General features: G+C 36.2%; 1 protein-coding gene across 1 annotated transcript in view; it reads left to right on the top strand.

The window, feature by feature from the left end:
- LOC148358976 (roundabout homolog 1-like) overlaps positions 1 to 12,591 on the top strand; it is a 362,675-nt gene that overhangs the window by 306,119 nt on the left and 43,965 nt on the right. The window contains 6 exon segments of the mRNA XM_088345902.1: positions 2,764 to 2,888; positions 2,946 to 3,117; positions 7,677 to 7,876; positions 8,843 to 8,924; positions 8,999 to 9,167; positions 10,740 to 10,906. Coding sequence (XP_088202028.1) covers positions 2,764 to 2,888; positions 2,946 to 3,117; positions 7,677 to 7,876; positions 8,843 to 8,924; positions 8,999 to 9,167; positions 10,740 to 10,906 — 915 coding nt within the window.

Here is a 12,591-nt window from a genome sequence, read left to right as displayed (position 1 = left end):
TGCTACTATTCTATATAATACTCGCTAAAGCTCAGAAGCTTGTACCATCACAACAGCCTGTACACATCTTGATCTCAGCTGCGCCCTCCAGTGTCTCACAAACCGTATGAAGAGGTAGAGAGGTGACAAGACCAACTACCACTTGTATAAAACATCCAAATGTATTTTTAGGGTGGAGATGAAATGCTTAGTCTTTCTAACAAGCAAAGCTCTCATGCGCCTCACGCGTAATACATAGAGGTAAAGAGGCTACAAGACCAAGTTGTGTTCCTACTTCTAATAAATAAATAAAATCTATTCTAAACATAAACCGAAATGCTTGGAATCTTTTTAATAAGTCTTGCTAGCTGAACAAATATAGCATTGCTAAAAGTGACTCTATATCCAGTTTTTCTTCCAACAGGCCGATAACCGTGATATCGTACTTGTCGGTTATCGGTCCGATAATTATCGTGCATCCCTAGAGCAAAAACACAATAGCTCACCAAAACAAGGTCAAATGTGCAGTTAGCAGATGGCTCAACAATACAAATGCATTTCCATTTTCATTTGGATATTTGGCGGCTGCCTATGCAAATGTGGGCGACCTTGAATCACCTTGTTTGTACCACATTTGCATTTGTGTTAGTGTAGCTAAGTCAATCATTATCGTAAACACAATAATCTGTTCGCTTGCTGCAAAACAAAAGAAAAAACAGAAAAGAAAACAGAAATGGAGTTTATCCTGCTACGGCAGTGATAATCCTTTGACTAAAAATTTAAAAATATTCAGAAATTGTCCGAATTACGTATGCGATAAAATTAAAGCTAATAATATGCTGATAAATACCTACAAATATACGTGCAATTTACTCATTTATGTATGCATTTTGTCATTTATATCTGCATTTTCTGCTATTTATTTTGTTGTGTATACCGTCACAATTAATGTTATTCAAATGAGGGGGCGGGGTCAACCAAGTTGAGCCTTTCACCGATTGGTCGAAAGCATTTAAAGTGGATCGGCATACTCTTTGATCAACCAATCGATGAATTGCTCGATTATTTTTTTCCGCCCCCCCCCCCCCCCCCTCCCGATTGATTAAAAACATTTTGTTGTGACAAACTCCACAACAAAATAAAAGACAAAATGGATACCAGACTAAATAAATGACAACGTAAATGACAAAATGCACAAAAATAAACAGGAACAATACCGGACAGGAAATACCAACAGGGTTCAAACCCACGTCTTGCGGGGCAGAGGTTCGTTGACGGACTGACAAAGGAAGCGTGACAGCGCTGAGCTTAAATTAGAGAGAAAGCCAATCTGTCGACGAGCCGTGGCCCCACCCCCCAAATAAATTTTGTTAATTGAACAGTGAGCTGTGTATCTCTTTTTTCTTTCAAAGAACAAGAACAACAAACACGAGGAATATTGTTAGGAAATTGCAAAAAATACAAAATAATCATTCATATATTATTTCCTTACTCTTTCAGTAGGTCTAATTTCATGCGCCTTATAGTCCAGTGCGCCTTATACAGTATGTCACAGAAGTAAGTACACCCCTCACATTTTACACGAAATTTTACACAATCTAAAAAATATCTGTGTAAAGCTTTTATGGAAGTGTGAATTTATTTTTCGCTCAAAAATACTAAAAAATATAGCCATCAGTAGCTAAACTGGCAACAAAAATGAGTACACCCTAAATACTGCTACCCTAAAGGTCAAAGCAAAGCACTGATAGTCATTTTCACTCCAAAATACCATGTTCCTGATTACTCTTAGTAGGTCTCAGGTGTGATTAGGAAGCCAGTATGTTTAATTTGTAGTACAACTCTCACACTCTGATTATACTGGTCACTGAAATTCCCAATATAACACACCATGGCAAGGAAGTTATACTGGTCACTGAAATTCCCAAGATGGCACACCATGGCAAAGAACTCTCCGAGGACCTTAAAAAGAGAATTGTGGCTCTACTTTAGGCTGGGCAAGGCTACAAGATGGCCAACATCTAAATGTTGAGCTGCAGTACATTGTTTGAGATCTTCCAGCGTTTAAAAAAAAAAAGACTACTACGCAAAATGTCCAAACAAAGCACTTATTGTCATTTTCACTCCAAAATACCATGTGCCTGATTACTCTTAGTAGGTCTCAGGTGTGAATAGGAAGCTAGTATATTTGTTTAATTTGTGGTATAGCTCTCAGACTCTTGTTATACTGGTCACTGAAACTCCCAAGATGGCACACCATGGCAAGGAACTCTCTGAGGACCTTAAAAAGAAAATTGTGGCTCTACATTAGGCTGGCCAAGGCTACAAGATGGCCAACACCTAAATGTTGAGCTGCAGTACATTGGTCGATAGAAGCAGACATTGAAAAGAATAAATCACAAAAAGAGCGAAATAACATAGAGCTGCTGGAAAGGCTGCCGCTTGTGCCTATGATGTCATTAATGCTGGCCTAACAAAATATTGACACTTCAGGAACTTTCACTTTAGGGTGCAATCAGTTTTGTTACCAGGGGTTAAATTACTAATGGCTATATCTTGACTTATTTGAGGGGGGAAATAAAATGACAGTGCTATATAAGCTTTACACGGACTAACTGTCATTGCTTCAAAGCGTTGTTTCTTCAGTGTTGTTCGGTTAAAGATTTGAATGCAAAATGTGAGGGGTGTACTCACTTTTGTGACATACTGTATAAGACTATTTTTGATCGTGCGCCTTGTCGTCCAAAAATGTTTCGGTAATTTCGTATCTCGTTTACCCTCCAGTGCCTCCGGTGTTTGCTGTACGTCCAAGGAACCGCGTGGTGGGCGTAGGCAGGACCGTCACCTTCCAGTGCGAGGCCACCGGCAACCCCCAACCCGCCATTTTCTGGCAACGAGAAGGAAGTCAGGTAAAATCTCTCTTGTTTATTGATAAAAATTTGAAGTGACACCGAACGGTCCCGCAGAACCTGCTGTTTTCTTCGCAACCGCCGCAAGCATCCAGCCGCTTTTCGGTGTCGCCGACGGGCGATTTGACCATCACGGGGGCCGAGCGATCCGACGTCGGATACTACAGTTGCCAGGCCCTCAACATCGCCGGGAGCGTCATCACCAAAGCGCTATTGGAGGTTACGGACGGTAAGCCACGCCCACAATTTTCCATTATTTACACACGGTGTTGGGTGATACCGTAAATTCCGGACTATAGAGCGCACCTGATTATAAGCCGCACCCACCACATTTTAAGAAAACATGGGTACTCGTTAAACATGTATGATAATTATCGGTCCGATAGTCACTGAAGCGAGTTTTGGTGTTGGTAGGGTAAAAAAGAGCCAATAATTACAGTTCTACCTCTACTTACAAATGTCTCTACATACGAATGTTTCAGGTTACAAAGTACATGAACGGGATATTGCCTCTAGTTAGAAAGTCAAAAATACAGTCCAGTATGCGCTGCTATTCGCCGCCCTCAGAGTTTTTCAGATGTAAGTAAATTGCCTAGCGCTTCGAATACTTCGCTCCCAGCATGTTCTTCGTGTCACCGTTGCAGTTCAGAGTCACAGGCGAGGAGAAGGAAGTGATCGGGCAACACGCAGTCTTTTTTTTCAGTTCGCACAAATAAGACATTTTAGCAAAGTTCTAAGGAATCACCCAGAAAAAAGTGTTGACAGGTAGGGCTATCGCTAAGTCTGCCTCGCGCATTTCAGACAAATTGTTCGACCTCGTTGGATCAGTTTTTCGAGAAACGTGAGGAAAAAAAGAGAGTTGAATATTTTTATTATTTTCTTTATTCTTGTTGTTTTTTATATAATGTTCCTCTTGTTTAGTACTTACTGTGCGGTGATCCCATTGAAGCAGGATGGCAGAATTCATGTCAGTTTACAGCAGCCTCTTGACACAAAAAGAAGTATTGGAAACATGGCCTGGAAAGTGCATGAAAAGTGCTTGAATTTGGCCATGAAGAAGGTGTACAAACACTGTTGTTATTATTAATGAAAAATCAGGGTTTTTTTTCACAATTTTTAAACCTGAAAACACGCTACTCCGATTTTGAGCCCGCTATTAGCGCTAGCTAGCTTCTGGGTCCATGCCACTGTCCCCGTCCCCCTTTCGAGAAAATAATAACAGTTATTAAGCCGGGATGGGCGGCGCCTAACAGGTAATTACAGGTCATTCCGATGGCTTTTTTCCGACGTGCTTTTAAAGGGCCGGCGCGCGTCACGGCCGAGCTTTTTGTCGGATCATTTTCGACAAAAAATAGAAAAATAAAAAGCCGCATTAGTCAAAAAGGGGAGGCGGCCCCTACTCGTTGTCACCCTCTTATTTGAATTTGCATGATAAAAAAATACACATTTTGGTTTGATAAATGAATAAATCCAGGACCGAGAGTGCAAAGTGTTTGCGTTTTTGTAGATATATGATATTTTAAAGGGCCAGTGTGTCAAAATCCTTTGATTAGATAAAACATAATTGGTTCAAATAATAAGCATGTACTATCTCATAAACTTGATTCTTTTTTTTTTTTTTTTTTTTTAACGAAAATTTTAATAATATTACACTACTTTAAGGGAGCTGAGATATGTTGCGGCCATCTTGCTACTACGCAAGCCCAAATAATGTGTCAAAATCCTTTATTTGATTAAATAAACCATAATTGGTTCAAATGATAAGCATGTACTATCTCATAAGCGTGATTCTTTTTTTTTGTTAACAAACATTTTAATAATATTACACTACTTTAAGGAAGCTGAGATATTTTGCGGCCATCTTGCTACTACGCAAGCCCAAATAGTGTATCAAAATCTTTCATTTGATTAAATAAAACATTGGTTCAAATAATAAGCATGTACTATCTAATAAACATGATTTTTGTTTTTAAATGAACATTTTAATATTATTACACTACTTTAAGGAAGTTGAGATTTTTTGCGGCCATCTTGCTACTACGCAAGCCTGAATAAGGATTTATCCATGCTTATCCAGCTGGTGCTTCAAGCGATTTACGACCGCGTACTACCTAGACTCAAGTATCTGGCACTTTTTTTCTACTGTTTCCTCCCCTAGCCACTTGACTTGACTTGACTTATTTAACCTACTTGGCTGTCTGGTAAATGCTATCTTTGTTGTCAGCTGCTGTGTCACTCGCCTTTCACAGCTTAGATGGCCTCTGAGCTTTGGGAATCAGGCATCTAACCCTTTTTTCCACTAATTCCTCTTCTAGCCACCTGGCTGTGGGCTATGGTTAACAGTCAGCCACTTTTAGTTATTGTGAACTGATCCTGATTTGTCTTTCACTGTCACTCACCTTCCACATTTACTCATGCAAGTGAGTGTTGATCAATTTTATTATTCAGGAAACTGTTTCCTTTTCTAGCCACCGGCGTCGCTGAGTTTGTTGATTCAGGGTCCCGATGTTTGACAAATTAAATCCGTTACTGGACTTTTCAGTAGCTGTTGGCTGCTAAAGTTAACAGGCTATGACCAACTTCATGTTCTAAGAGACAATAATGTCTATTCGTGAATTTTTACACACTGTTACTTTAATTTATAACGACAAAACAGCTGTTTTCACGACTCAACTGGTGAAAAAGCATACATATATATATATATATATATATATATATATATATATATATATATATATCTTTTTTATGTTCATTCAATGATTTGCATTTAGACTGAAACACGTCATTAGCCACGTTAGCATTTCAGCCTGAACTGCTAGCTAGCACATAATGGATCATTAGATTTGATTGGTTTTGTCATCCATTTTTTATTTTCTCTGGTAAATATCCCCAAATATAAAAATGACAACGTAATACAATTAATAAACAATGACCAAATATATTTTAAATAGACAAAACAAATCGACAGTCAAGTTTTTGCGCCAACAAACATTAGCTCCCTCCAAAAAGACAATGGTGCTTTCGATGACCGCTCACAGCGTTGGACAAACGGGCGTTGTTGAAAAAATGCCCTTGAATGGAAGAACTTAAACAATGTGGCAAAAATTGTCTGCAAAAGGAAAGAGAAAAGATAAATGATTTCTGTGTTTTCTTCCATTATTCGACCAGGACTTTTTTGCAGCGTTGGCATGCGAATAAAAAATACATTTTCTTTTGCTGCAGGCGTGCTAACCTGGAACGCCCCCCCCTTTTTTTTTCTCTTACCGACATCTGAAGCCGTTCGATTTTTTTAATTATGTTGTTTACATGGCGTCTACCTGCTGTGGGATGATAGCAAAATTGTTGGCAGTTCTTGAGACCGGTTTCATCTTTAGCCCGCTAGTTTTCTTTTGTCCCCGTCTTCGCTTTACAGATGTCCTTCTTGTGTCCTAGCTAGCTTTCAATGGTGCCGGATAACTTTTGGGTTTTGGCAGTTGGTTTGCCGTTTTCTACGTTAAAATATATTTTGCGACACAAACTAGCTTAGCGGTTGTCTGTGTTGAAAACAATAAGCTGCTTTTTCCTTGCTCAAAAGTTACTTTTTTTATTTTACGACAAAAGCTAGCTTTTCTGTTTTTTTGTTGTAATCAGCGTCTTTTTCTCTTGTCAAATCAGTTTTTTTTAATTTTACGGCAAAAACTAGCTTAATCTGCTACATTGAGATTGTCTTCTTCTTTCTCTGAGTGTAAACTAGTTTCCTCTTCCTCCTTTTGGAGAGGACGTTGTTGGGCGTCGCCCCAAAATATACGCAGAGACAGAAATATGGCAGAAAGGGAACGTCCTTTATTGCATTCGTTCAGCAACGTACAAGCCACGTTCGAAATTGGTCCGAGAGATGCTGGCTTTTATACTGTGTTCAACAAGATCGCGTGATGTTTTTCTCGGAATCAAAAGTATTTTTTCTCTGAATCGACTCGCTTAGTCAACTACTTGTGATTTCTTGTATCAACATTGTCTCATAACATCCTGCCAGATGTCTGCACACAACAGGCCACCGTCAGCTCGAAGGCTGGTGACTTACAGTTAATCCACAACACTCCAACCAAAGCTTACTTTTTGTTTTACGAGAAGAGCTAGCTTTGCCGTTTTTTGTTTTTTTTTAATTAGCTTATTCTCCGTTCAAAAGTAGCTTCTTTCACGACCAAAACTAATTGTCTACGTTAAAATTAGCTTTCTCTTCTTTTGCTAAAAGTAGCTTCTGCTTATACTGCCAAAACTAGCTTTTTTTCGATGTGGAAATTAGCTTCGTCTGTGTCAGGTTAACCCCAACACTTGTAATAAAAACCTGCACTCAAAGAAGACACAGAGAACGTGAATATTACTTTCTTACTTGCAAAGAGAGATAACCATAGTCTGCCTATTGCAGTCTACTAGGCACTCTGAAAAAGTCTCCTTCTCCTTGCCTTTTTATTGTGTTCGGAACGCCCTAGTTTACATAAAGTCTCTTCTGCTAAAGGGAGGGGGAGTGACAAAATCAGTTGAGACCAGTTCTTTGGTTTATACAGCAACATGTGATTTTAGTCTGAGGGTACAAGGGTCGTTGACTCATGCTGATTATTCCTCTTTATCAGGACGTGAGGGACTTAAAACAAAAGCAATCAATAGTTCCTTCCTCATGTCCTGTTTACACTGCAAACACATACACTGACTTAATCATGGGGTTAAAATTACTAAAATAGAATAACGTATGAATAAATATTCCAACAGTCTGCTCCATTCCAAGTCTCTAATTCTTGTATTTTTCTACAGTGGTTTCGGACCGCCCCCCGCCCGTCATTCGTCAGGGCCCGACCAATCAGACGGTGGCTGTGGACGGCACGGCGCTATTGGGCTGCTCGGCACAAGGGGGCGCCACAATCCTGTGGAGGAAAGATGGCCTTCTGCTGTCCAGCCACGATTCCCGGGTCAAGCAACTGGACACGGGCGCTCTGCAGATCCGATATGCCAAGGTTCGAACCCTCCACAAACTATTTCCTTACTTTTACTCTTGGGGTGGAAATAATTCATTGTAAGACATCATCATTTTTTTTGGGAGTGGCAATTTATTGGCTGAAAAGTGCTTTCCAAATACATTTGGATTTTTTTTTGGTAATTCTTTTAGTTTTTGGTTAATTTTTTTGTTATTTATTTTGTATTTTTTATTTTGTTTGTTAATTTTGGGGTTATTTTTGGTTAATTCTTTGCACATTTTTTCTTATTTTTTTCTTATTTTTATGATATTTTTTTGTTTATTTTTTTTTTTTGTTAATTTTTGGGTTATTTTTTTGTTAATTCTTTGTACGATTTTTGTTATTTTTTGTTAATTTGTTTGTTATTTTTTGTTAAATTTGGGGTTATCTTTTGTTGTTTTTTGTTAATCTTTTGTAATTTTTATGTTAATTTGGGTGTTGTTTTTTTTGTACATTTGTGTTTTTTTTTGTTAATTTTGGGGTTATTTTTTTTGTACATTTTCTGTTTTTTTCCCAATCTTATTTCTTTCTTAATTTTGGGATTATTTTTTTGTTAATTTTTTCGTACATGTATTTGTTATTTCTTTGTTAATTTTTTTTTATTTTTTTTGTTAATTTTGGGGTTATGTTTTGTTAATTTGTTGTACATTTTTTGCTACTTTTTTGTAATTTTTTGTTAATTTTGGGGTTATTTTTTTGTTAATTTTTTGTACATTTTTTTTCTTTTTTTTTTTTAATTGTCAACATTTTCATTAGCACACAATAATGTTTTTAAAAATATGTATTTTTATGGGGGAAGACACACAAATGGACACTGGGGACAAGACTGGTACCATTTCATATAATACTTATTCGATTACGAGACTACCACCCCGGCCCTAAATATTGGTATCTTCCAGGAATAGCATATTCATTTTTTTGAAATTAATTTTATGTATTTATTTTTCCCTTTTCTTAAATCTGCAGCCAAGCGACTCCGGCACCTACACTTGCATCGCCTCGACACCAGGGGGCGAGGCTTCCTGGAAGGCCCACCTGCAAGTCCAAGGTAAGCCCGGGCCGAGACCCGGTGGGGGGGCGTGGCCTCTCTCCCCCGTCATTGACGAGTTTCGGGGTCCCCAGGATCCGGACACGGGGTTCAGCCGAACCGGCCGACGGACCCCAACCTGATCCCCTCGGCCCCGTCCAAACCCGACGTGAGCGAGGTCAGCCGAAACGCCGTCACCCTCGCCTGGAAACCCGACCTCAACGCCGGGGCCACGCCCACTTCTTACCTTATCGAGGCATTCAGGTGACATTTTTATATATATATTATTTTTTTTTTCATTTATCTGAACGAATGAATGAATAGTATAATTATTTATTATTTTTTTTGTACATTTGTTATTTTTTTGTTAATTTGGGGGTTATTTCTTTGGTTATTTTTTTTGTACATTTTTTTGTTATTTTTTTTAATTTTGGGGTTATTTTTTTGTTAATTTTTTGTACATTTGTAGAATATATATATATATATATATATATATATATATATATATATATATATATTTATTTTTTTATTTTTTTATTTTTTTTTTAATTTAAATGAACCAATGAATGGATAGTATAACAAAACGAGAGGAAACTGTTTATTATTCATCATGTTATTTATTTTTATACATTTTTAGCAATAATATGTGAAATGTTACTTTGTTTCAATTAAATAATGTCATCTCACAAATGAAAATGAAATGAAACCATACGTTAATTTTAACAAATAACCTCACAATTTTCTCCTTTTTTTATAATATACAATATTTTATATATCATGACATACTTTTTTTTAGCATTTACAATATAACGAAACGTTTGTAATTTCCTGAATTAAGATTAAATAAATCCCCCAAAATTAGATTATAACCAAGATCACTTTTTTTATATAAATATATAGTTTTTTTTTTTTTTTTAATTCGTTAATTAATTTTAATACATTTTTAATTTAATTATAGCTTATTTTAATAATTACTATTTTTTGGGGGGGGTGATCTCACAATTTCAAATATAATTGTAAAAAAATAAAAATAAAATAATAAAAAATACATATTATATAGATAAATAAGTCCTCAAGACCTTTACAATTTTCATGTTTTATTGATTTATGTTTCATTTATAATGTTATATATTCTTGTATAATTTAGCAATAACAATTTGAAGAGTTATAGAAGACATCCCATGATTAAAATAAAATGATGACATGTCTAATAAATAACATCACCGTTTTTTGAATTTCTATTTTAATTGATTGTTTTAATTATAGCTTGTTTAAAATAAAAAATGAAATTAAATATATAAATACATATTTAAAGCCTTCAAGTGACATCACTTTTGTATATGTTATATAAATGTATTAGTCATATTTTAATCTTAACTTTTTTAAAATTAATAAACACAAATTAAAACAAAATTAAAAAAAATAAATACTAGTAATTCGATTGATAAATACCTCCCAAATTCATTTTTTGGAATATAAATTTATTTTTTAATTCAATGACAGTTTTCTTTTTAATAATGAAGATAAATAATGATAAAAGATAAATAAATTAATAAAGAAATATCCATGTTTATTTTTAATCTAGGAATTGAAAAAAACGACAGGTTCTATTGATTTATTTTTCTCACACAGAATAAAAAAAGCAAGAAAATCAATCCGTATAATTGAATGAATAAAAAGTACTTATTTATTCAAACACACATAACGTTACCTTACTCTTTTGATATATTTATCCGTAAAAATGCTTTGTTTCTATTGTTGTTTTCCCTATCACCCACAATAACAATTCTTTTTGGGGTTTGTTTTTGGGGTTTGTTTTCGCGGCGGCCACCACAGCCACGCATCGGGGAGCAGCTGGCAAACTCTTGCCGAACACGTGAAGACGGAATCCTTCGTGTTAAAAGGACTAAAGCCGGGCGCCGTTTATCTGTTCCTGGTCCGGGCCGCCAACGCTTACGGACTTAGCGACCCGAGTCCCGTCACGGACGCCGTCAAAACACAAGGCGAGGCTCCGCCATCTTCATTTTGCTGTCACGGTTTCTCTTGACTTGCCCTCCGTCTTTTCACATTCTGATGTTGCTGAACGGAGAGGAAAAGGACATAGACCCCTTGTGTTTCACTGTGTTAAATTTGTTGCCCTAAGTCTCCTCTTGGATAACATTTTGGAATGATTGTAACCATTTTAGGAGAAAAACTGAGGTCTTAACTAAGTTACAAACCACAAATGCATCAGTGCTCAAAAATTGGGGCTGCCCATACTCTCTTTTGGATAACATTTTTGTATTATTTAAAAAAACTTTGAAAGACATGACCACAGTCTCAATTTTGCAAAACCAACTAAGCTCTGATTCAGTGCTCAAATTATGTTGTACCCTCAGTCTCATTTTGGATTAGATTTATAACAATTATTGTAACAATTTTAGAAAGAAATAACTACGATGTAAACTGTGCTTTAGTGCTCAATTTTATTTTTGCTGCCCGAAGTCTCCTATTGGATAACATTTTTGAATTATTTTAACCATTTTAGGAGAAGAAAACACAGTTTAAACTTTGTAAAACTGAGGTTAACCAAGTTACAAACCACAAATGTATCAGTGCTCAAAAATTGTCGCTGCCCATACTCTCTTTTGGATAACATTTTATCCATTATTTAGAAAAAAACACGGACTCAGGATTGCAAAACCAACTAAGCTCTGATTCAGTGCTCAAATTATGTTGTGCCCTCAGTCTCATTTTGGATTAGATTCATAACAATCATTGTAACAATTCAGAAAAAAATAACCACGGTGTAAACTGTGCTTTAGTGCTCAATTTTATTTTTGCTGCCCGAAGTCTCCTCTTGGATAACATTTTAGTTTTATTGTAACCATTTTAGGAGAATGACCACTGTCTCAAGTTTGTAAAACTGAGGTCTTAACCAAGTTACAAACCACAAATGTATCAGTGCTCAAAAATTGTCGTTGCCCATAATCTCTTTTGGATAACATTTCTGCATTATTAAAAAAAAAATACGGTCTTAGGTTTGCAAAACCAACTAAGCTCTGATTCAGTGCTCAAGTGATGTTGTGCCCTCAGTCTCATTTTCGATTAGATTCATAACAATCGTTGTCACAATTCAGAAAGAAATAACCATGGCGTAAACTGTGCTTTAGTGCTCGATTTTATTTTTTCTGCCCGAAGTCTCCTCTTGGATAATATTTTAGAATTATTGTAATCATTTTAAGAGAAAAAAAAAAGAGTTAAAACTTCGCAAAACTTCCAACTAAGCTCTGATTCAGTGCTCAAGTGATGTTGTGCCCTCAGTCTCATTTTGGATTAGACTTACAACAATCATTGTAACAATTCAGAAAGAAATAACCACGGTGTAAACTGTACTTTGGTCGTCTTTTTTTTTTTGCTACCCGTATCTCCCTCCTGAATAACATTTTGTGTCTTTGTAACCATTTTGGAAGAAATGAACTTGTTCAAACATAGTGCTCAAAAGTTGTTGGAAGCCCATAGTCTCCTCTTTGGAAATCATATCTGTGTCATTGTAACCGTTGCAAAAAAAATAAAAATAAAAAACAGGTTCAACTTAGCAAATCCAAAGCCTAAACTGTGTTCATATCTTATCACAACCCAAAGTCTCCTCTTGGATTACCATTTCAGAAGAAATAACGACAGTCTGAACTGCTCAAAATTGGTCATG

Source organism: Urocampus carinirostris, chromosome 10 (genome assembly GCF_059441175.1).
Source record: "Urocampus carinirostris isolate Australia breed hairy pipefish chromosome 10, RoL_Ucar_1.0, whole genome shotgun sequence".
Lineage (NCBI taxonomy): Eukaryota > Metazoa > Chordata > Actinopteri > Syngnathiformes > Syngnathidae > Urocampus > Urocampus carinirostris.
The sequence above is the reverse complement of the archived record's forward strand: the minus strand, read 5'-3'. Positions and strand labels throughout refer to the sequence as shown.